At 36.0% G+C, this 26,144-nt stretch overlaps 1 protein-coding gene across 4 annotated transcripts in view; it reads right to left on the bottom strand.

The window, feature by feature from the left end:
- FAAH (fatty acid amide hydrolase) overlaps positions 1–26,144 on the bottom strand; it is a 239,329-nt gene that overhangs the window by 67,436 nt on the left and 145,749 nt on the right. For all 4 annotated transcript variants that reach the window (XM_089786972.1, XM_089786973.1, XM_089786974.1 and 1 more), the window contains one exon: positions 11,780–11,841. In XM_089786972.1, the coding sequence (XP_089643098.1) occupies positions 11,780–11,841 (62 nt within the window). The remainder of the gene's footprint in view (positions 1–11,779; positions 11,842–26,144) is intronic.

Genomic DNA, 26,144 nt, shown 5'->3' with positions numbered 1-26,144 from the left:
CCTATATAAAGGAGTACCCCCTCATTGTAAAATCATCATTATCTTTATGCAAGAGAGCTTTGGAGAAATTGTGCAAGCAGGACTTTGTTTGTGTAAGCATTATTTTGAGAGAAAGTGAATACAAAGGAGCATTTGAGACTTAACTTTGTTTAAGTGAGATTGTTACATGTACGAGTTGTAAGCTTTGTCTATAATTCATCCAAGTTATCTTTGATTCATGTCCTCTTGTGTTTTGGGTAATTGTATCTCGTGAATTGAATAGAAAAGAGTTAAGAAGCAATTGGAGCCAGAGCTTTGACTAGGAGCAATTGTGCAAGTGTATGTTAGAATCTTTGTCTGTAGCTTATATTTCTTTCTTAATTTGCAAAATAGTTGAGTTATTTTTACTTTTAGGAGTCTTTGTGCTCTAATTGTAAATCTTTTCATATAGAAGTACGATCAGACTTAGAGCCAAACTGGTACATTTTCAGCTAGCCTTTGAGTTAGTGAAGGTTTATCGATATCACTATTTCCAACTCTTGATAGAAGTGTAGTTAGAGATTCAACTTGCCCATTTCTCGCTCCATGAGTAAGTGGATTCTTTCTTGAAAGTTAAGAGGAAAGAATAATGGTAACACCCCTCACAAAATCTCTCAACTTCTTGCTTACCTTGAGTTGATCCAAGGAACAGTGAGAAGGGGGAGCGAGGTAAAAGAGACTCTATCTTACACACTATGGCTGGTCATCCTATTTTGCGACTAGATTTTTACCCAAAATTGTTGGTCGCAAAATATCCACCCAACATGACCATTAGTAGGTTTAAGGCAATGAGTGTGGGTCTAGGTCTAGAAAGTGATCCTTTTGGAGAGAACATTTAGGTGTTATTACAAAACAAAAGAGGAACATCCAACTTCCCTATAGAGTTTGATTGGGATCACCACCTTTTCTCCCCATCGGTGCTTGGTGAGGGATTTTTGGTGGGGCTATCTCATTTGGTCATGTTTAGGGGTTGGCCCTCTTTTTTGTGGTGTTTGTTTCCTCTTCGTTCCCTCTGTGGTTGCCTTTAGAGTGGTGCTAGGATTTTGGGTGGTAGGGGAGTTGCAAGTGGGTCCATGGAGGAGGGGGGTCATATAAGGAAGACAAGCACTTGGTTGTTCTTTCACAGGCCATCCTACGCTTGGGTTTTTAACTTGTTGGGGGTATCAAGTTCTATGTCGCAAATGGAATGGAGTGTCGTGCTCTCATTTTTTGTGTCTATAGCTGTCTCTTGCCTTGTGTGACTTTTTTCTCTCATGGCTTGCATTGCTTTGGTTATGGTTGTGGTCGTTGCTATTTTTAAAACTCTCTACAATGTTCTCCTCTTGCCATTGGAGGTGGTTTTGTTGGTTGTAGGGGACCTATCCTTTGTTGCTCTTTCATAGTTAGTTGTGGTGCCTTTCACTGTAGAGGCTTTTAAACTCATTGCATTCTCTAATGGGATTTGTATTTTCTTCTTTGCCGGTTCTCCTATTTCTATGAAGCTATTAGTGGCTAGGATTCCCCTAGTTATGAGCCTTTCTTTTAATCTTAATGGAGTGGGTGCTTTGGCAGGAGGTTTCTATGTACTTATGGCTTTTCTTGTTTGGAAGCTATGATCATGGATCCTTCTGTTCCTTTTGGATTATTGAGGGCTATCTTGGTATTTGTTTCCAGTGGAGTTTTGTGTTCTCTAGAGGTTTTGACGAGTGGAGCATCTATATTTTGTTATCCATACCCATTTTTTTTTTCTTTTGTATAAATTTACTTGCCTCAACTTTGTCTAGGTCATCTTTAGACTATGTTTTTTTGTTAAGGGTCTCTTCTACTGCCTGGGAAGAGAAATACTTGCTAAAATTTGTTAAGGGGACTCTCATTCTTTTTCTAGTTATTCTTCTTGTTTGTTAAGGGGCTGATCACATTCCTTCTTTGGTCTTTTTTCTGATAATTATGTGAAAAAAGTATTATGAAAATGGTAGTAGAAAAATCCAAACCAATTCCTGTCCACAACAAGGTGTGATCAACATTAGAAGCAACTTCATTGTAATGAAATTTTTATGTTTGTAATGGAAAACTTATAGATAATTTTTTTAAGGAAATAACAAGAATTAAAATAACCAATGTTTGAATTCATAAGTATTGAATAAGGCAATAGCTACATAAGCATTAGCATAATAAATAATAGTAATCATGAGGTCTTCCTCTATAATGAAGATGAAAATGCCCTTACTATGTACCTAAAAGAGAGCAAAAGGAAAACAAAGAGTACATTTTTTATTTAATTCAATGCGGCACTCTGTATTGGGTAACTAGTAAAGGCCTAAGGTTAATTAATAGCATTGTTCTTTTTGGGATGATCCTTAAGCTTCTCCTTGTTACAACAAGGTCACTACAAACATTTCCTTATATTAGCTCTAGTAGGCCAATTAGAACCTACAATGGTCTATGATATTTGGCATGAATAATAACATAGAATATGTATCATTTACTAGAACACACATGGGCATTCAACAAATCCCTAACCCTTCTTTTGTGCTACACAACTCTAATGGTGTTAATTTGTTTCTATATAATTGTACTGCAAGATGACAAAACACAAAACACAAAGTGACTGATTCAGGCAAGAATTGTATTTCTTGTAACTACCCAAACATCCCTCTTCATCTTCCATTCTCATACGTAGGTGCAAGAATCATAATTTCTTAATATCACTTAAGTCATATTGTGTGTTTGATATCCTAGAGAATAGCAACAATGTACAATTTTAACCCCATTAGAGTTATGCAACATGAATAAAGAGTAAGGATTTTTTGGTATGTCCATGTATTCTAGGAAAGGCCTTGAAGTTATTTGTGAAGATGACATTCAAGAAAAAGTAACAACATTGGACCATGAGCCATAAAAGTCACATATTCTTCTAGATTAGTCAACCTTGGGAAGCAACAATTATCAATGTATCAAATTGTGTGGAATGTGAGAATTCAGTAATCGTATGTTTCACTGTTTATTGAAAAGAAATTTGCAAAGATTTTGGCTAAACTATGTAGAAATACCTAGTTGAGATTTCAAACCATATTTTGTGCTCAAATGCTTGTGTTTGTCTCATCTTTATGATGAAATGGGATGTGATCTCAATAATCGATGTACAATGTTGTATCTTGGAGTCTGCTATACCAATGCATAAGAAGAGGAAACAACATGAAGACTTAGAGAGGAGCGAAGGAGAGGCGGATGAGTTATCTTTTGGTTAAGTGAGAGTGTTAAGCAAGTGTCTAGGGCTATCATGTTAGGCTCCAATGGGGATGATGTGAAGGAAGCATTCGCTCTTGAGGAGATTGCTAAAACATCACTAGTAACAATTCTTTTATTGACCCCAGTTGCTCCATCCACTATCGAGCTTGTGCCCTTATCAATGGCTCCACCAACACCAACGGAGGGTACTATTGTGGTCAAAGTGACCATTGATTCTTGGCTAGAGAAATTGGAATTCCACCATATGCACCTTGACTTGACTCTCCTACGTTACACCTGGAGCCACATACAATGGGATCACTGACTCTGAGTGGGTTGCATGCAGTACAAGATGTGCCAGAATAGTCACTACTAGATCCAAACCCAAGTCCATTTCCAAACACATTGCCAAAGTCACTTCTAGGTTCGGTTCCAAGATTGCCACTTGAGCAAACAAAGCTAGTGGTAGAATAAATCCTACCTCTAGTCACCTAGTCACATATAAATGAAGTAGAGGAGTTCTCATCTGGGGATTGGAAGGGAGGAGACCATTTTACAATTGAGGCAGCCAAACCCCCATGACTCAATTCCTATGGTGACTACCTTTATGGGCAATGTAGGGAACATTGCCAAAGATCTGTTGGGAATTATTAGTGTTCACAAAGGTGTTTAGGTTAGCTATAATGTTGACAAAAAATGTAATATTATTGTTAGAATATAATATTGTTAGTGTGGTTTGTTAAACTATCATAGATAAATATGTTACTCATTGCATGAAAGATTATATGTATGAGAGTTTTTAGAACTCATATTATTACTGAGTGGTTCCTATAATGTATGAGTTCGTAATGAATTGAAGGCTAAGAAGTGTGAAATATAAGCATAATATACTTGCTCCTAGTTTTAATCCTAGATTCTCTAATATTGTATCAGAGCATGAACCTCCATTTGCCTCTATTTAGTTTTTATTTTCTTGTGATTTAATGAATAAATATGTCATCATGTGCTTACATTTCTTTGTAGCTCATCATTCCTCCATCATGTCTACTATGAAGAGAACTTCTCACACTGAAGTGGCACAACATACAATGGAGTCCCATGCAAATAATTCTAAATTTGAAGTGATCATGGTTTTGGTGAAGATTATCATCATCTAATGTTAAATTCATTGTTTTTGAGCCTCCATTTCTTGTCTTAATTAGAATACAACCATCATTTTTGTTAGCATTTCCGTAAGCATTCAACCCCATGGAGAAAAAAATAAGAAGCTAGTGCCTCGTTATTAGCTTCAAAGTAGATGCTGGAATTGAATGTTAATCATAGAAAATGCCGAGTGACTTTCACTTGCAAGATGATGCCTGGTATTTACTGTTGTACCCTATGATTAGTGTGGACACATGCATGTAGATCTATCCCACTGCCTTGGTGTATACAATCCTATGATAAATCTAATATCTGTCAATTTCTAATGGAACCGTTGGCTAACTATTAGCTAAACATTTACATGCTGTCAAAAACATTTTTTTAAGCTCATCTATTGGTCCACTTGCAGATGTTGATCCAAGCTTCCATAGGAAATGAATGTTAGCACTCTGGATCTGAAATTTATTGTCAAGCATGATTGTTGGTCAAGGAGAATTTAAAGATTCTTGAGAATTAATTTCAACAGAGCATGCTGATTGAAAACAAACATTGATCTATGAGAGGAAAATCTCTCTTGCATTAATAGCCAATCCATTGTTAGGCCAAATGATTTGGAACAAAGGCCATCAGTTTTTGATGAAGGGTACTCCCCTTATTAACACAAACACAATAAAACAGAGAAATAACAACAATTTGGGAGAACAAGAAATTGGCTTCTTATTATCTCCAATAAAATGGGATTACAATATTTAGAAATATGACATGTAGAGCTAAATGGGCATTTTCCTTACAAAATTCTGCAAGTCAGAGCCATCATATACATACCCCAGAACTGTCCTCAACAACCCTACGGGCTCTCTATATATAGGCAATTTTTAACTAACAAATAACGCTTTAGAAATTTTAACCCTAAGCTTTGAGGTCGACCAACTCTAAGATATTATTATGTAGATTTTATTACATTAGAGTAGGCCTAAACTTTGGAACTCAAAAGAAATATCTTTATTTTCGTCCATTTCAGGTAACGCAACTTCCGGAGACCATAACTCATCACTAGTTGCTCTTACTTGCTTTTATGATCCCATTTTGGAAATGCCACAAATTGCTCTACAATACTTGTCTTGCACAAACTCCAATTAGGCAAGGTTTGACCCCCTTTCTGAAGCCTCTAAATCCTTCAAAATTGAGTTCAATCTTTGTGTACCCTACTACCAATACCAAAAATTTTCAATATCTTCAAAACTAGAATTGATCTTGCAATAAAACTTTATTGGTAAGCTGATATATCTAAAATGAACCTCTAGGGAATAAATTAGAATATTATAAGCTCAATCAACCAACTTCCTAAAAACAGTAAGCTTCTTGAAATAAGAACTCCGCACTAAAATAGCTTTTAGTGACAAGACAATCCAAAAATATTTTTGGGTGATGCAAGATTGTCCTTACACCTAGGATGTTCCTGCATCAGTTTCCTTATAGAATTGGGTCTCGTATTGTAAACTTAATAAGCACTTTAACAATTAAGGGGGTACTTCATGATGCTAAATTTGCAAGATCATTAGAGGTGTCTCTTTTTCACAAATGTCCAAGCTACTAATTCATTCTCATATCTGCAATTAAACTGCAAAAATCTTGTTGAAGTCTTGTAGACTCAATATGCCCGCCATTAAGTTAGAGGTGGCACCATGAACTTCGATGTTACGGGACCCACATGGAACTACTTCAATACACTAGCTGATAGTTTCTTGTAAAGTTTCATTAGTACAGTTGTCCATCACCAAGATTATTCTGACATCCCAGGTCTGAAATAGGATTTAATAACGAGAACTAATCATAATAATAAAATGTAAAAATAATAAAGAAATATGCAAACAAATAAATAAATTTACAAAACAAAAAGCCTCTGGCACATGATGTCTAATAGAAAAACACAATTGGAACCCAATCTTTGAACATTGATTCCAATGCTTGATCTCATAAGTTCATACGTTTAAATAGAAAAACATTGTCATGCTGGTTCATATCAGCAAAGACCTAAATTAATCATTGATGGGCTACAACATATAGTAAGGCCAGAAGATTAAAAAAACAATTCAGTAGATTAGAATAAGTCTAAATTTATTGAAAGGAGTTTATGGTTGAGCCAATATTCGATAAGCTCAGGAATAAGGGAAAATAAGACCTAAATTTCTTGGAGTTGCAATAGCCATACAAGAGTAATAAGTTTGAAGTTAGATGTTTGGGAAACAACTTCATCAAATGAACTCGCAGAGCCCTAAAGAATGTTTAGCCAACAAAGGTTAATGATAAGATTGAATAAATCAAGTATTAGTGTCACCCGACGTTATAGGACTCGGCGAGTCCTTGCTAGACTCAGTGAGTCTTGAGGCGAGCCAGGCAAAACAAGGCCAATGGCCTCTTGCCTTAGACTCAGCCATATCTTGACTAAGTAAAGGCTGACTTGCCGAGTCCTATTAGGCTGACTCGGCTAGCAGTTAGCATACGAAAAGGACAATTTTTTTTATTTTTAATGGTTTTTTATGTTTTGTTTGGTAAGTAAACATTCTAAAGCATAAGTTAAACCTAAAATGTTCATTCTATCACTTGCAAACACAAAGAATAGAGGAAAAAGAGTTGAAGGAAGAGTATTGGGGTTTTGGGAGATAAATTAGCAAATTGGTTGGCTCTCATCTATTGCTTGCTGATTGTTTGTGCCACTTTGTAGCTTGCATATAAGCATTGAGAGAAGTTAACAAAAGCATTTGGAGGAGGCTTCTTCAAACTTGGGTTACATATCCATTTATAGAGAAAATTTGAAGAGGTAAGATACTTTTTTTTCTTGTTATTTTGCAATTGTTTTTACATTCATGAATTTTTTTTATTTGCATGTGTTTGGACTCTTTAGATTTTTTCCATTTTATGGTGATGAAAAACTTGAAAAGTAAGTAGCCCTAGTGTTCGTAATTTGGATTTTTTATATTCTAAATGCTTATTTTTAAATTTTTTTATGGTATATTGCAGCAGCAACAACATCGTGTCTCAACCTGAGGGTAGTGGAACTAGGCCTAAAACATACTCTGCTGTTGACCCTAGTGCAGTAGCAAGGGATAGGGCTTGGAAACATGGTATTCCTAGGCATAAGAAAGGAGTTGTGACATGTTGGCATTGTATGACAACATATAAAGGGGGAGCCATTAATAGATTGAAATATCACCTTGCACATATACTAAAGCGTGATATTAAAAAATGCAAGGAGGTATCCCAAGATATTATGTGTGATATGCAAGCTCTCTTAGAGGAATCTATAGAGAAGAAAGAATTTTAAAAAAGCAACAAGAAGAGATGGCACAATTAGCTAGAGCTAGAAGTGTAGAGGGCTCTTTGAGTTATCATGGACATGGTCACGCTCGAGTTCCACCTTCTACTACTGCATCTCAGATTGCCAGCATTGGGCGTCAGGTGTGTAAACAAAGATCCTCACTTGATTCCATCTTTATTCCATGCATAACTCCAAATGCACAACTATCACTTGAGAGCATGGCTTGGAATAAGGAGAAGCACAAGCAAGAAAAATTGGCACTTGGAGATTTCTTCTTCTGCAACAACTTTCCATTTAATGCAGCAAGGTACTTATAATTTTAATTTTTAATTTGTATGTCTTCCCTTGATTGCACAATAAGTATACTTATGTTGTTTATTTAATTTGTTTTAACTTTTAGGTCTCCTTATTGGCATATTGCCATAGATGATGTTATTGTTTGTTGTCCGGGGTTCAAAGCCTCTAATATTGAGGAGCTAAAAGGTCCTATTTTGGCCCATCGTGTTGCTGATGTAAAAGTTGAAATTGAGGAGCAACGTAAAGTATGGATCATGAAGGGTTGCATCGTCATGACCAATGGTTGGATTGATATAAGAAATAGAACACTCCTAAATTTTCTTGTCTCCTCATCAAGTAATTCAATATTGTACTTAGAAAGTTAGAATTTACTAATTTAGTAGTAAATTGATTCATCATTGTGATTGTACTAAATTTCTTTAATTTTTCTTAGGTTCCACAGTGTTTTTGAAATCAATTGATGCCTTCAGGAAGACCAAAATTGTTGAGTATCTTTGTGAGGCAATGAAGGAAGTGTTGAAAGAGGTGGGTGAGGAGAATGTGGTGCAAATTGTGACAAATAATGCAACAAATTATGTTGCTGCTAGTAAACTTCTTATGGAGAGGCATCGCTACTTGTTTTGGACCCTTTGTGTTGCCCATTCCTTGACCTCATGTTGGAGGATCTAGGTAAAGTCCCTTGGATAAAAAAATGTGTAGAGAAAGCAAGAATATTTGCAAGTTCATATATAATCATGCTTGGGTCCTCAACCTTATGAGGCAACACACAAAGAATAAAGACTTGTCTTGTCGAATGGTCATTAGATTTGAAACAAATTTTCTCACGTTGAAATCAGTTTTTAACACAAAGTCTGGTTTGAAAGGTATGTTTGTATGTGAGGAGTGGACAAATTCATCATATGTAAAGCTCAATGCAGCAGTTGAGGTGGTTGATCGAGGTTTTTGGAAACCTGCCAAGGATATTGTGGATGTAGTGCCTACCCCTAGTTTACTTTTCATGTTATATTGCTGAATTCTTTTAGGCCACCTTTATAGTTATGTTTTATGTTTTAGTGGTACCTAGTTACCTGATTTGATTTGTATGTTATTTCATACTTAGTTTATATATTGATGAGCTACTTAATACTCGGTTATTTCATGTGTTCATGTTTATTCTTTCGATGTCGATGCTTCGTATGTTCATGTAGTCATCCTATTTTGTGGTGGAAATGTCATGGATCACAAAGGGAAAATATTACCATGCTGGTCATTTCTTTTCTATCTTAGGTTTCTAGTTCCTCAGTTGCAAAGAGGAACTAGTCTACTCATAGCTTCATCCACTCTATTAAGATGAACAAACTTACCTCTAAGAGAGCGAAGAAGGTAGTTGCTATACATAGTGTCTTTTGTATCATAAATCCAAAGACACGCATGTATAAAGAGATCCTAGTAGCATGATGGGATGTAGATCTAGAGGATCCATCTCAACTTGGTGAGGATGAGATTGCAGCAAAAACCAATGTAGGGCTGGTTTGTGTTCTTTTGGCAAAACTTGACCATGAGGAGTCTAGTAGTTCTAGTGATGAGGACTTTGACTTGGAGGATGTTTAGAGATCTCCTTCACTACATTTTGACATGAATTTGCACTCATTTTGATATTGATCATGATATATATCATGCTACTAATTATAATCATCTTTATGATTTTTGAATCTTTGATATAACTAGTATAGATGAAAATCCTATTTGTTGATAGTTTGAATTTCGATTTTTGAATGTTACTATAGTATTGGATATGTTACTATGTTAAAACTTGAAAAATCAATTTGGTATGTTATATTGAAATATCATTTCATAACTAGCTATCAAGGAGTCTACTCGACAATGGGAGAGGGCACTCTACCAGATAGAGCAAGATCTAAAGGCCTTGGTTGATTAGTCGAAGAAATTTAGGGATCAATTGGCTCAAGAGTGCAACCCTATTGCTAATCTAGAGTAGATTGTGGTGGATTGAGGGCACTATATAGGTAAGAAGGATCGATTGTTAGTAGAGAAGAGAACTCAATTGCTACGGCAAAGAAGGATGATAAGCTAAAGGAGGACAGTGAGATTGAAAAGACTAAGAACTAGCTGACAAATGCAACTTACATGGTAAAGACAACCCAGGTGAGGGAGTTGGTGACAACCAACACCTCTAGTGCCTTCAACAGCAACACTCCCAAGTGTCTACCCAAAGTCCAACATCCTCCACACTTCTAGGGATGCCCTACAATACCTCACGATGGTCTTTGTTTTGTTTCAACTCCCATTTTTGTTTTGTTCTAGTTGTCTAGAAGACTTTTTTTTGGGGGCGGGGGGGCTGATGTATTTTTAGTCAAGCTATATAATAATGTTGGTTGTTCTTGATCCTAGTGGCTCGTAATCTTAACTAGCACGTGATGATATTTATGTACTCAATGTATGCATGTAGAGATTCAGTTCATTAATGTACACATTAGATATTGGAATAAATTATCTATCTTTTTGAAACTATATTGTACTTGGCATTGTCAGCTACTAATATTCTATGTTCTGTAAGTAATATTTTTCTTTACTCTATATGTTAATTAATATTCATCTCAGGGAGTAAACATCTTTGAAACCTAGACTAATGACTACACTGGGTCACATATTAATGTCACAATCATGGAACAAAGTATTCTGAATCAACTATGCAAATTAATTTGCATTGTAATGGAAAATAACCTAAATTGCATAAACTTAGTGTGAATAAAAGAAACAATTGAAGCTAAGGAAAATGAATCAGATAATACTGAAAAAATAAATGAAGGATTTAATTAAAATGGGAGTTTACAAAAAAGGACATAATCTTTCAAAAGAGGTGCAAAACTACAGAACTCTATTATTTCAATGTTGATAGTGAACCCAAATAAGAGAATCTATTGTGAAACTGAACTCATTATCATACCATAATTTGGTTTCTTAAATATTTGCCACTCATGATGTATTTTCAATTTTGATTTTTTGAGGCACTTTTGATTGATTTTGGAAAATATGCATTCCAGTGTGAATACTGACTTAGGGACAATCCTAAATGCTCTTTTTCATCTTATAGTTTCACATTCCAAGTATTTATAAAGAATTTCAATGTGAAAAGTGACTACCATAAAGGGAGGTGACATGATTCATCACTTGAATCACTCCACATCTATGAGGTGCAAGGGAGATTTTCCATTATGACATCCTTAAGAAGAATATTGTCAATGATTATAACAAAATCTAGAAGAAAGTTTTTAGGAGTATGTGGATAGTAGTAGTTAGGGGCCACTCATTGAAATCATTGTTACATATTCTACATATTCCTTCTTAGGAACCTATCAATTTGAAATGATACAAGGTAAATATTCCAAATTTTTCTTCTTTATGAAACTATACAGCTTGTTCATCCTCCATAATGACCAACCTGTGCATTTAATAAGATTGTTACTAATATTGATAATGTAAGATTCAGACTTGTTATTGGAATGATGTTAAACGTAGGTAATGGAAGCATGTTTGGCAACTTGTATCAGTTTTTAACGATCCAAGATTAAAATTTTTGGAACATTTTGAATATCTTTAAAATGCACCTGCAAACATTTCCAGTGTGATATACTTAAAACTTACAGAAGGAAAGTAATGACAACTAATATCATATTAATAACTTATTCTATGAGGACAACTCAAAAATCAGAGAAGAAAAACCCATTACTTATCAAAAAGCTAAAAGATCCATTATCAAAATTTTAGATGAATGTATCTTCTGGATCCACTTACAGGGATAGATATTGCTGGAAGGCCAATCAGATTTGGTGCAAGGACAAAACGCATAAGATAGCCTGGAATTCAAGGAGAAAATTAGACCAATCTTAAAAATAAAAACTTTCAATCTTGAGTTAAATCTTGTGCAGAGGTGCATTCAAGAACTGCATCAAACAACTTCAGTGCAAATTCAAAACTGCACGCATGGTGAGAAAAACCAATATAGTTTTTTAGTATAAATCTAGTAAATCCATACACAAGTGTGTTAGTGCAATTATTCAACAAAGCAGCTATTAATAGATCACAACTGGTTGCCATTGTATGTTAACCAAATCAATAGTGATCTCCCCAGTCGTTTGCAAGGTTATTATGTCATAGTCTTTGTTAGGTGATTAACAATTTTTGCACATTGATGCAGGTTGTGGTAGTTCAATATGAAAAAATGGCATGATTCCAAGGTGGTTAACAGCAGCAGCAAATAAAGAAAAGCATGAAGGATAAGATTTGATGTGCATCATGAAGAATAAGATATATAAACTCGTTGACATAATCCCAAAAGGAGATAAAGCATCTGAAAGATGGAGGTGATAACACCAAAGTGATAACACATTTGAAAGATGAAAACGTGACCTGATTGATATAACATCATATAAAGTTGTTTGAAAGAGAATTGTTAAGCGGCAAGCAAAGAAGAGATAATTGGATACAAAGATCATAGTGCAGTACTAGAAGTATTAGATCAAGTAGATCATATATCAGAAGCAAAGTAGATGGAAGATCCAACAGAAAATAGTTTATTTACAAGAATGTAAGCTTTATTAGACAACTTGGAAACAAGACTTACTCCGTGACCCCCAATTTTTAAATGAAAAAGATCAGTCGGTTCATCAAGTGTGGGAATTGCTCAAAGAATCTGGTGAATCCACCAAGAAGATCTACATTAGGTTCAGAAGTATCAAACACGGTTACATCATTTGAGTATGCTTCAGACAGAAAACCGACATGAATGGAATAACACATGGGTGAATAAATTCTTGTTTATTACATAATAGACTTTTCCTATTATGACACTGCCATGAAGCTCACTAAAAGCTTTAAAATACAGGGGTTAATGGAGGAGGAATGAAGCCAGATTTCTTAAGAACTTTCTGCAAATATTGATTAGAATCAAATTAATCTTATGTTTAAAGGCTAAGTTACCAATGCTAGTTCTGATGCTGATGCGGGTGTGGGGTGCTGTTGCGCAGATTTTTTTTGGGTGGATTTTGGATGTGTTTGGGTAAATTCATATATATATATATATATATGATGCTGATGCTGGTGTGGGGTGCTGATGCGCAGATTTTTTTTGGGGGGATTTTGGATGCGTTTGGGTGCATTCATATATATATATAGACACACAAACACACACACACACAATAATTTATGTATGCAAAGAAATGCAAGAAATATACAAAAATAAACCATTCCATAGCATGATACTTCACCATTGATAGTTCAAATTGAAATAACAGCAATGTCTAATTAGTAAATTACTCAAGTTCAAGATTCCAATGCAATTCAAATCATAAATTCAAACATGGTTCATGGTTCAATGTTGATCAATCAAGAGTCAAGGCTCAAGATTCACAATTCAAATTCAGTCAATCAGAATCACAAATAAAATTCAGTCAATCAGAATCATAAGGATTCTCAAAAAAAATGTACATTCTCATCATCTCCTTTTGTTGCAAGTTCGTTTGAACTAAACATGGTTCCAAATGTGCTAGATGCACATTCCATGATGTTATCAAAATCATCATTTGTCATCACAGTAAAATCTTGAAGTGGTGCATCCAAGTTTGCACATTCAGGGTCTACATCCCAAAGCTTGGTTGACCCTTCCTTGTATCCATCCTCTGTATATGACAAAAGGCGCAAGTTGGTATGTATATAAAACAAGTCCTTAACTTTCTTTGAGCCCAACTGGTTGTGCTTCACTGAATGGATATGAGAATGTACTCTAGTTCTGTTCATCAGCAGAAAAACTTGCAACTTGGATAGTGTTCATGAAATTAAACATACAAATGAAAAACAAATTAAAGAATGTTAAACACTAAATTGTAGAATACAATTGTTAAATAAGAAATTAAGTAAAAACTTGTGAGAGGATCTTGATTGCAAGAGATTGTAGATTCTTGAATGGTTGACCATACATGTACCACCATGTGACAACTCCCATGTCATTTTGGTCCTTTATTGCATATGGAGTAAGTTTTGATCCTAAAGCAAATAAGCCAAATTCTAGCCTCACCTTTTTGTGCATTTCATCATCTGGGAAGAGTCTTGCAAATGCTGTGTAGCAGCCGGTAGCAACTTCTTCATCTGCACATGATGCAACTCTATCCGGCATGGCAAGTATTTCTTGACTATAGTAACTTGGAGATAAGGCATATGCAAGGAGGTGCAATGGGGTAGTCATCTTCTCCCAACAATGATGAATGATTGCCTCCACCTGATTGCACAAGGCTTCACCTTTTGTGAGGTTAGTCTCATATGCTTGTATGGAAAGCTTTACCTTTTCTACCATGGTGTCTATGCCATCATACACATCCCTCAAGAAAGGCACATCTATATTAGCAAAGTGTAGCATAGTCATGATAGGCTCGGCGAAATCCAAATGCTCATCCAAGACCATACCCTTGACCTTCAAGGCTCTCTTTGAATTTGAAGCCTTCCACACACCCCATTGGTTACAAATAACCATTTGGCTCAATGTTGATCACACCTTGAGGAGTCGTCTCATAACAACAATATGAGATGCAAATCTAGTCTCAGCAACCTAAGCAAGTTGACAATATGACAACAAATATAAAGCAAAGTTGCAAACAAGTAATAATTTGATAATTGAACATGAATATAAAACTTATTCGGAATAAATAAATAAATGAAACTAACTAATTAAAACTTTTATTTCACCTTCAACAGCTCAAACTTGGAGAATGATCTAAATATGGATTATGTGGTGGTTAGTCACAAACATTTGTATCTCCTCTCCCTCTTGGTATACTTGCTTCACCCAATCTATTTGGGTGCCAATTTGTTGCATGACCAAGTTGAGAAAGTGTACGGTGCATGGTGTCCAAAAAATATGGTCATATCGAGACTCAACCAAAGCACCTACACCCCTACAATTCTTGGCATTATCTGCGACCACCTAGACCACATTCTCATTACCCACCATCTCTATTACCTCAATGAGAATTCTCGAAATGAATTGTGAATCATTAACTTGTCCTTCACAATCAATCACCCTCAAAAACATTGCCCCTTTGGGGGGCATTGCAATCACATTAATCAATGGTCGGTTTCTTGTGTCTTTCCATCCATCAAGGGAATATTTATACTAGAAGTTTTCAAAGATGTCCTGATTGGTTGAAGAGCTTTGTCTATAGAAATATTTTCCTTTTGCAAAAGAGTAGTATGCACCTTTTCAAACCCAAAGCTAATGTAATCAGTTGGAACTTTAAGGATGGCTGCAACCGTTTCCTCCCAATATGGCGATCTTACCAAATTGAAAGGAAGACCACTAGCATAAAGGCAACGTGCAATTGCTTTATCAACAAGCTCACTTGCCTCCATTTTGAATGCTTGATCTAACATACCTCTTTTGCGGGTAACAACTTCTACTTCGTCATCTTTCTCTCCCACTTCAAAGAATGGATATATGGAGAATGCATCATGATCGGTGGGCACATTCACTTTGTTCTTTGTAGATGAAGGTTTATACAAACTTGATTTTGATTTTCTCACTAAACAATCGGCAACTTCTTGTTCTTTTATAAATCCGGCTAATTGTGAATCACTCATCCTTTTCCATATTTGCTTCCCTTGCACAATGCTATTCCTTTACTAGTAGGGCCCATAAAATGAGCTTTAATCTGAGAATATGAGTTGTTGAATGGTTTACTATGACATACATTGCATTTAATGTATGAACCACTTCCTAAAACCTGTGATAATCTTGTGGTGTATCTCCATAATGGAGATGCCACATCAATAATTAAGTTATCACTTCGTTCACCTTGCCTTGCTGCTGAACTTTGACTACCAATATTGGTCATTCTTGCACAACATAAACTATAAATCTAATAAAAAATTTTAAATAATAAAATAGAAATATTTGAATAAACTATGAACATTGAACATACAAGTGCAAATATATGATACAAAAATAGTACAAAAAGATACTAAAACTTGTTCCTTCATTTCTTAAAAAAAAATTCTTCAAAACTTGAAAAATTCACGAATATTTAAAAAACAATCACTAAAAAACCTTATGAAATGGGTCAAATGCTTACCTTAGATGCTTAGATGTCCTTTGTAGAAGCCATTAGACACCCTGCGAATGATCCTCTTCAAAAATAATGACCTTGCTTCCAAAATGCAAAAATGGAGACCAAATGAGAAGAGAGTCCATTTGCAAACAAAATGAGAAGAATGAGCAATGAATGGCCTCTTTTAGGGCCATTTTAGGGTTTTGTGGCAAAAAAGAGCAAAAATATAATTCAAAAAAAGCAATTAAACACATGCTTTATTAAGTCATTTAAGTGACTCGACACTCAAAAAGGCTAGATGCTATCCGGATTCTCTCTAGATGCTCTCAGAAGCATCTTGCGTGCATCTACAAGTAGGGAATGCACTTCTACTAGCATATGTGCAGGCTCCAAATGCATCCGCACATCATGGTGCATCGACACCTAAATCCAGGTAAAACCTAGGCACATCGGTATCTTAGTTTAAAGGCTGGCCAACCCCATCATCAATCTAATTGCAATTAATTTTAAAATTATGTAAATTAAATTCAATTATGTTAAGGCTGATTTGTAAAGGGATCGTTGCTCTTTGAATAGACACCTCTTTGAAGCATTTAACAAAGTATTAAAAGGAACATAAAGTGGAGGTTAAAAGCTTTTAGAATGAATATCATTCAATAAGAGAAGATAAAAAGAAAATCCAAGCAAACTATTGTGAAAAATAAGATAAGAGAAGATAAATCTATTAATGTCGAACAAGCGACCACAAGGGTCTAAGGGACTAAAAAGTGTACAACAAGGCAACAACCAACAATGGAAGCACCAAACGGTGTTTGTGGAAAGAACAAAATAGGAAAGAAAAAAGAGCAGAACCAAGAAAAGACAATACTTCTCACATGCGAGAAATAGCCCAAAACTAAAGGGTACGGTCAGGGGCGAGGGTGTGTCCTAGACCATCTCAAGGAGTTGCTAGAGATAGGCTGATGTTGTCAAGTGTACCCTCTACAAGGCTTCATAGATCTAGTGTGACCCAAAGAATGGCTAAGTGATCGCTTTGTCCCCCAGGCAAGAGATCGAGGGGCAAAGGAGGTGATGAGTTTGTCTGAAGTTTGTCTTGACGATAACTGAAGTTGTAGATTGCGATCATGGAGCCATATGGGCTCCTAATGATAAAGGGCAAGACACAGCTGATCTGTGTATCTGAAAAAGATGAAAGGGACCTGCATTCTTTGAACAAGCAGTAAAACCTCCCCTTGATCTCATAGTAGAAGGGGCAATAAAAATTTAGTTTTTGTCTTTGCCTCCCCAAGGGGGCAAAGGTGGCGAATCCGACCCTCTATCAATTTGATGGTTGGTCTATATACTTAAGTAATGAGAGCCCACTCTAAAAGATCTAAAAGAGATGAAGAGTGCATGAGTCCAACAATGAATGAGTTACGAAGGGCGCACAATAACCTAAACTAGATATCTATGTAGTGCTCAACATAGAAAGCCATCCTTAGGTGGAGCTCCCTTAAAGGGTAACTCCATGTTGTGAAAATATTCTGCCTAGAGATGTTGGTCTTGGTGTGCTCTGTCAACTCCCGTTGAGAGGGAAGGAGGTGAGTGGGAGCATCCAGAGAGAACTGGAAGAGGGGAAGATGGTCTATCACATTCCCAATTGAACCAAGAAGAGAAGAGCCCTGGGCGAATCAAAAGAAAGCCTTATCAGTAGGATTGGATTAGGCCATGTAAGAATATCCATATTGACCCTCAGTGGAGTTCGTAAAGCTTGAAGAAACTAGATCAAAGATAGTCCCAAGATAGAAAGGATGAGTACCAAACTTGGCCAAGATGATACTGTAGGGTGTGGACCGATGACATCTGATAATGTGCCAAAGGAGGGTTTGGACTCTCTCGACCGAAGAGCAATCGAACTCAAGGAGAGAGGGCCCCCACATGATGGAGTCGTAGAGGATAGTCGGCTTGATCAAAGAGTCCAAGATAGACATCTCGGTCATGTTATCTTGGAAGTGATGTCTAAAGCATTGTCCCTCAAGTATGGCCGGGGAGCCAAGACCCTTGTTCACTCAAGGCTACATGGCAAGTCTAAAGCTGAAATAGGGTCTAGAGGACTTAATTCCTAGGTAAAAAATAGGAGGAAGTGATCTCAATCTCCTCGACTTGGAAGTAGAAATGGAGATGTGAGGTCTTCAAGAAATTTTAGACCATCACCTGGGTCTTGCCTAGGTTTATAACTAACTGTCATGACTCACAAAAGGAGGCCAACCCATTAATAAGCCGTTGAAGTCCCTTCAAGGAAGAAGCGAAAAGAACCACATCATCCGCAAAAAGCAAAATGGAGATCAAAACATCGTGTAAATAGATGTCATCGCCACAAAGTGAAAAGTCCACGAAGTGAGAAGTCTCGTAGGAAACCCTTGTGATCATCAATGTAGATACCAAAAAGGGTACATGATAGAGGGCAACCTTAATTCACCCCAATGGTGCACTAAATAGGATCCAAAAATCTCCGAGGAGTCCTAAACCTGCCCACAATACTCTCATATAACCTCATGATAGTTGTCAGGAGAGTCTCTAAAGCCCCAATATCCCTAAGTCTCTGGAAGAGGGTTGTCCGAGGAACAAAATCAAAGGCCTTGCGAAAGTGTACAAAAAAGTAGTAGACTTTCATCGAGCATTGCGAAGCCTCCCCAATGATAGTTTGCAAAGTCATAATATTGTCCATGGTTTGATAATCATTCGAAAACCAGCCTGCCCCCTAGCCTAACCATGTTGACGGTCAAGCTTCCTAGATAAGATAGTGTTCAACATAGTGGTGTAGAATTTGGCAAACATATATCCAACCATCATGGTTCTATAGTTTTTGGGGTTCAAAACCGACTCGATCTTGTAGATAGAATAGATAATGTGTTGTGACCAAAAGTCAGGGAAACCAATGCAAAACACTCTATTAAAGAGCACTATGAGAAAGGAACAGAAAATTGTAATAGCAAGCTTGAAGAGCTCTGTTTCGAACCTTTCCTCATCAACTATCCAGCTACTATTCTTGCATCTAAATATGTCACTAATGTTGGTGAAAATGAAAAGGTGGAAAAGAGGTGGGGGGTGAGGTGGAGTGGGGGTTGGTCGAGGATCTCACAGAGATTGGAGGTGTGAGAAACAAGGGAGTTGTGACTAGGGTAGAGGATGGTGAGGGAACATAGTATGCCAACAGAGATTCAGAGACTACAAAAGAGAGGCACAAAGGGATATACACTACATTGTGAAGAACATCTACTTTTTGTGGTGAAGAAAGTGGTGGTAGGCGAGCCTCAGTTGGGAAAAGGAGGGGGAAAGGGTGGATTATGCCAAGTGAGTCGAGGGGTGGAAAGATTTGCAGTCCTCATCGAACAACTGATTCATGGGGCAAGTATTACTACGCAAGGGCCTACATGAAAGGAAGGAGGTGTGATAGGGTATGGAAAGGAGGGCAAACTACTACAATGTGGTCACATGTGAATCGAACATGGAGAGAGCATCCCCAGAATTAGTGAAGGAATCCTAGGGGAGGAGCCATCTAAGGTGGTGAAGGAAGAGGTCACGGTTAATCTTGCCTTAGTCACAGGGTTCGTCAAATTTTCTGGTTCAAGTCCTAAATTCGGTGATCGTGTAAAAAAATGATTTTTTTTGTCTAAGTTCATCATAAAATTCATATGAAGTCATTTTTGGATTTCTATGCAAAAAAGCTTCTAAAACAATGCACTTCATCTGCATATCTAAAGCTTAGATAGGGTGAAAAACCATTGGCAAAAAGATTACATCTGAATTACCACAGCATCAGTGGAGGATCGCGTTTGAATCTCATATTTCTAGCTCGTGTTAGATTGCATTTTTCCATTCCAGCCTCTTGTCAGCTCCAGCTTCCTGTCGTTTGTTTGCATTAGTTTGTTTGTCTGCTCCATTTGTTCCCTATTTACAAACCTTGTGTAAATACCTTGCCAAAATACTTCATCTGCAATGACCATTTGTAGCCGATGTGTTTTAATAATGTTGTCCTACATTTTGTCACCACAAAATGTAGGTAACAGTATGAAACTTTTTAAACTTAGTTTTGCATTTCTTTGAGTTTAGTTCATTATTTAATTGGTTAGTATTGATCAATCAATCAATACCAATTGATACAATGAATCCTTTTACTAAAGCCTTTTATCAAGTTTTATTCATTTTTCTATTTATAGAGCCTATGCTTGATTTTTGAGGCCTTCAACGCCTTTTTCTTCGTTTTTAAGTGTGTGTTGGTTTTTAGTCCTTTGGTTTTGCTCAAGTCATTGCTTTCGGTTTTCACTTCAATTTGGTATATCTTAGGGGTTAATCGGAGTTGGCAGTCAAAAGATGACTATTTTAGTGCTCATTGTTTTCAGTTTTCACTTCAACTCGGTATATCTTAGGGCTTAATCGGAGTTGGCAGTCAAAAGATATGACTATTTTAGTGCCCAAAAAGTGGACCTTTTTGATAAAAGTGCACAAATTAAAAATATCATGTTCTATTTTTAAGTTGACATTCACTTTAACATAAATTCACTTTATGTTATGTTTTTAAGTTACTTTATCATTTTGATTTTTCATTTAAAGTAACTATAGTGCACTTTAGGTTATGTTTTTAAGTTACTTTATCATTTTGATTTTTCACTTAAAGTAACTATAGTGCACTTTATGTTATATCTTTAAGTTGAGTTGTTTTTAAATTTTTCACTTAATTGACTATATTAACTATATAGTTTGATTTAACATTTTAAAATCATATGCTCTAGCAAATATTACTTTTAAAATGATATTTGCACATTATATTTTTAATATGATAGTGTAAATGTTATTTATGACCCATTTTTAACATGATAGTGTAAATGTTATATATGATAGTGCAAATGCATCTAGAGAATGAGCTTCTGAACTAAAAGCATGTAAATGCCTTTGACTTAAAATATGCAATCACCCCTCTTGAATGAGCAATGCATATTTGAGTTTTTAAAATATGCAATCACCCTCCTAGAGTGAGTTTTGCATGTTTTTAAAACATGTAATGGCACTTGGAGAATGTGTTTTGCATATCTTTCATTAATTTGCAAATGATGAACCTGAGTCTAAAGAAAGAAGGGCAAAAACCTTCATGTTTTCCTCCTCCAAGAACATGTTTTTCATTAAAAAAATGCTTAGATCTGCCCATATAATGGCTTGAAATTCATCACAAGAGGGGTGTTTTTTAGTTTTAATGCATATATATGCATTTGGGGGTCATGATTTTGCATATTCAAGACAAAAATGACTCGAATACATGTATTTTTAGCTACATTTTTGCTAAAAACACCTAGATTTGGGGCAGTTTTGATCACTTTTTGGCTCAAATATAAGTCATTTTGAGATTTTAATCCATATATGTGCTATTTAAGACCATGTTTTTGCTTTAAGATGTCAAAAAAACTTCATTTTATGCCTTTTATGAATCACGTTTTTGTTAAAAATGCCCAAAAAATTGGAGTTTTTATCCACTTTTTTTGCATTTTGAAGCCACATTTTCGCATTTGGATCCATGCATTTACATTTAGGAAAGCCATTTTTGCATTCACAAGTAAAAAAAGACTCAAAACCATGCATTTTTTAAGCACGTTTTTGCGAAAACGGCCCAGATTTTTGCATTAAAAACTCATATTTTTGTTAAAAGAACTCAAAAATGGCATTTCAGCCCATACATTTGGATCAAGAGGGGTCATTTTTTGAGTTTTAATGCATGCTATTGCCTTTGGAGATTATGTTTTTGGCATTCTCATATCAAATTCGACCATTCAATGTCCATTACATGCAAGTACAGAAGAAATCAAATTATTGTTTGACAATCCGGATTTGAGGGAGAATTGGTCTTCAAATCTATAAAACTTGTTATTTTGGCTCTTTGATCTCCAAGTGGACATTTTCATACTTGCTTATCAATTCATGCTTATCTTTCTGTTTCCATGCATATTATGGCTTGTTATTGCACATTTGTCCAAATGTATGACATGAAAAGTGTAATTTTTCTTTAAAATGATGAAAACTCTCAATTTCATACTCTTCGAATTTCCGCAAATTCCAAATGCAAATTTGCACTTGAAAGCAACTTGTTGTTGACATGTTTGAGTTTAATAACAAAGGCACATGATATTTTTGTGCTTGTTTTTGTCATTTGTTTGCTTGATTTGTCGTTTTTCTTCTTTTGGCATTTCATGCAGGTGCATCATTTCATTCCACATCCATCATTACATGTCACGACACACTGCATCTCATTCTCCACATGCAATTACATGTAATCTCACCCTCCATCCACATTTGCATGCAGTCTCATCCTTCGTTCCCATTTACAAGCATCTCATTCTCCGAACCCAATCACATGTCACGATTACATGTAAATTCCTTTACATGTAATCGCATCTTTAGAACCCGTTTTTGACTAAAAGTTACTCTTTAAGAGTCAAAAAATGTCATTTGCATGCATTCCCATATGCTTAGACTTTTTCATTCTTCAAAGAAAGCCCATCATTTCCCACATGCAATCCATCTTTCCAAGTCTGACTTTGGCCCTTTCCATCCAAATACATATGATTTCTGGTTCATTTCCAACCATCATATGTGTTCTAGAAGTGTCTAATCCATACTTTGAATACCCACCTCTCATGGATTTGTCATTGTAACTCAAATCCCAAAAGCTCTCAAGGATTCAATTTCATTGAAAGATGTTCTCATCTTTATGTTGCAGCAAGTCAAGATATGCCAAAATTCTATAAAGAATGAAGATATCAAGTGAAGAAGATGTGCTTTAATTTTCAAAAAAGAAATTATTCATGTGGTCTCCACTTTCCCAATGGTGGCTTTGGAACTTGAGTTTGTATGAGAATGTGCCAAGCACTTTGCTTCATAAAAAAACAAAATTAAAAGTGTTGGTGGAAAATTATTCTGAGTTTACATCCGGACATCATCGAAAAGGTCTTCAAAGTGTCAAAAAATCCATACAATGTCAATCTACAAAGGAGAATTCATGACAACTCGAATGAGAAAAAGACTGATCACATCAATTTTTCAAATGACAACAGACAATTCATCAAAGAGAGTCAGAGGCTATCAAAAGACGCAACACGATGGTTATCAAGGTGAATGCAGTGGCACAAAATATAGGAACAACCGATCCCATGATCATTCGAGATAGCATCGCCAAATACAAGGTCCTTCAGAACAATCCCTATGATTGTTTCAATTCTCTTCTATCTTTCTACTTCTTCTTTCATATTTGTAATTGAAGAGGATGTATTGGAGGAAATTGTGTAGTTATATGTAATACGATTTGCATGTGTAATGACATGTAACCCAATAATTTATCTTGTTAGTTAGATAGGGTCAAAGTTGGTTGAGTTGCTCCCACTTTTTCCTTTGTCTTTTTCTCAATTCCTTTGCATATATAAGGAGTGTTCCCTCATTGTAAAAATCATCTTTTGTTGTATGCAAGAAAGCTCTACCAAACTTGTGCAAGCATAATTTTGATTGTGCAATACAAATTTGGGAGAAAAGTAAATAAAAGAAGCAATTTGATTCGAAGATTTGACTAGAAGCAATTGTGATAGAGCAAATTAGAAGCTTTGACCGTAACTTCTGCCTATTCCCTTTGACTAATGTTATTATTGTGTGTTCAATAATAGAGCATAGTGAGTTAAATAGCAATCAGAGTTGAAGCTTTCACTGGGAGCGATTGTGGTGATACATAAACTAGAAGCTTTGACTGTAGTTTGTATTGCCATCTCAAATGCACAAAAGATAGTTAGAATTTCCCTACTTTTGGAAGTCTTTGCACCCCAATGGTGGATGTTTTTCTCATAAGAATAGAATAGAAATCATCTACTTCTAGAAGTCTTTTCGCCCCAATGGTAGCAATTTTTCTTTTAAATTAAACAAACAGGACTTAGAGCTGAACCGATACATTTTCAATCAACCTTTGAGTTAGTGCTAGTTTATTAGTATCCCCGTTTACAACTTTAGAAAGAAGTGTAGTTTGAGGTTTCATCTTGCCCATTACTCGCTCTGTGAGTAAGTGGATTCTTTCCTGAAATCTAAGAGGAAAGAATATTGGTAACACCCCTTACAAAATCTCTCAACTTCTTGCTTACCTTGAGATGATCCAAGGAATGGTGAGAAGGGGGAGCCTTCCCTTTAAGGTAGGAGAGACTCTATTTCACACATTGTGGCTGGTCATCCTATTTTGTGACTAGATTTTACCCAAAACTGTCAGTTGCAAAATATCCACCCAATAGATTTTTGACGACTATGTTGGGGACATGACACTTATTTGAGAGCCTCATGCTTTCGTTTGAAGCATACCTATGTCCTTTTTCGTTGTACTTTTTGAAGTTGTTTCATGCATTTACCATTGAATCTAGCTCCACCTCTACATGATCTTCCTGATGACTCACAAAGGAACTTTCCCAAGTTTTCTGGTGATGACATATTGCTGCTTTTTACATTGCATGAGGTGTTCATGCTATTGAATACGAGGATGTGTCTGTTAGGTTGTTCGTGGAAACTCTACGTGGTTGCTGATTGGTTCTACCATTAACCACCATGTATTATCACAAACTGGGCTACTCTCATGGCCAAGTTTGAGGAAAGGTTTAAGCCTCTAGAAGATGCTCATGCATTGTTGGCCCAACTTGCTCAGCTGAAGAACTCATCTCATGTTCCTATGTGTGAATTTGTTGCTTATTTCAACAAATTGACACAGATAGTTCTAGTTGTTGCTCAACCTACAACTGCAAATTTGAAATGTTTCTTTGTCAACGCTCAAATTCCTGAAGTCAGTTTTCTATGAAGGAGAGAAGCCTTGGCTACTCTTGCAGTTGCACAGGCATTGGCGATTGAAATTGAAGATGATCTTATTCTTGTAGGGAAGATAAGAATTGAAGCAAGTGGATTTGGAGAAAGTTATTATTCTTCTAACTCATTTTCCTCTAGCACAGTGGCAGATCTTGTAGTAGTGTAGTGGTTAACAAATGAGTTGCCCTCAAAAAGAAAATAGCTCAAGGCATGTTCTATAAAGATGTACCAAGGAGATCTCTTCCAATTGTTCTTTGTAGTTCTATTGTTGCGAATCAACAAAAATTGCTTTCACCATCAAAGAAGCTTGCAATTGAATCCCCATTAGCGAAGACAACAGTAAAGCATCCTGTATCCAAAGCTAGTGATCTCGCTATTCTCTTTTAGGAAAATGAAGAAGACATAGCTAGCGACTCTCATAACTAGTGTACACAGTCTCATAAGGCTAGTGATGAAAAGATGAGGAAGGTTAGAATTTCTTCCAATGTTCAAAATAATCATGTCATAAAAGCAAACATGCAAGCAATTTCTAATCAAGCTGAAAATGATGTATTTGTGTCTCAAGGTCATAAACTTGAGTACACTTTACATAAGTGTTTTACCCTGAAGCTTGAGAAAGAATTTCTCATAAACAATAGAGACTTTCCCAAGTTAGAAGTTTTTGATCAGTATGTTGAGGTAGGCAGTGTTTTCATGTCATTACTAAAATCATATGAGCAAGGTTTTCTTGATCATTTTGAAGTGTTGGTGATTGATGAGCCAGTCAAGCAAGTTGCAGTGGGCAAGAAGAGTTCAGAATTTGTTCGATCAAGGGGATGTCCAATCCGACATCTTGCTTGGTTGGAAGCTAATAGAAAGTTACAAATTCCACATGTATCTGAACATGAAAATACTATCAAAGAAGATGTCAAATAAGAGTTTTCAGTTCTGAAGGAGCAGTTTCAATTCATAGTAGTACACATGATTCATCTCAAAAAGGTGAATTCCTTCATTTCTTCCAAGATGGGTTACATCAGGGATTGATATTATTGCTCCTGTTATTCGTGTTCCATCAATATGAAGTTGCATGTGAACATGCAAGATACTACAAGCTGCTGAAAAATGGTAGCTATTTTATTGAACCTGTAAATGGTTTCATCTAAGAGTTTGCATTTTTGGCTAGTTTTAATTAAGTAGGTTTTTCCTTGTTAATAAGTGCACTTGCACATTTTTCA

Source organism: Cupressus sempervirens, chromosome 6 (assembly GCF_028749045.1).
Source record: "Cupressus sempervirens isolate cs-2001-9-10 chromosome 6, ASM2874904v1, whole genome shotgun sequence".
Taxonomy (NCBI): domain Eukaryota; kingdom Viridiplantae; phylum Streptophyta; class Pinopsida; order Cupressales; family Cupressaceae; genus Cupressus; species Cupressus sempervirens.
The sequence above is the reverse complement of the archived record's forward strand: the minus strand, read 5'-3'. Positions and strand labels throughout refer to the sequence as shown.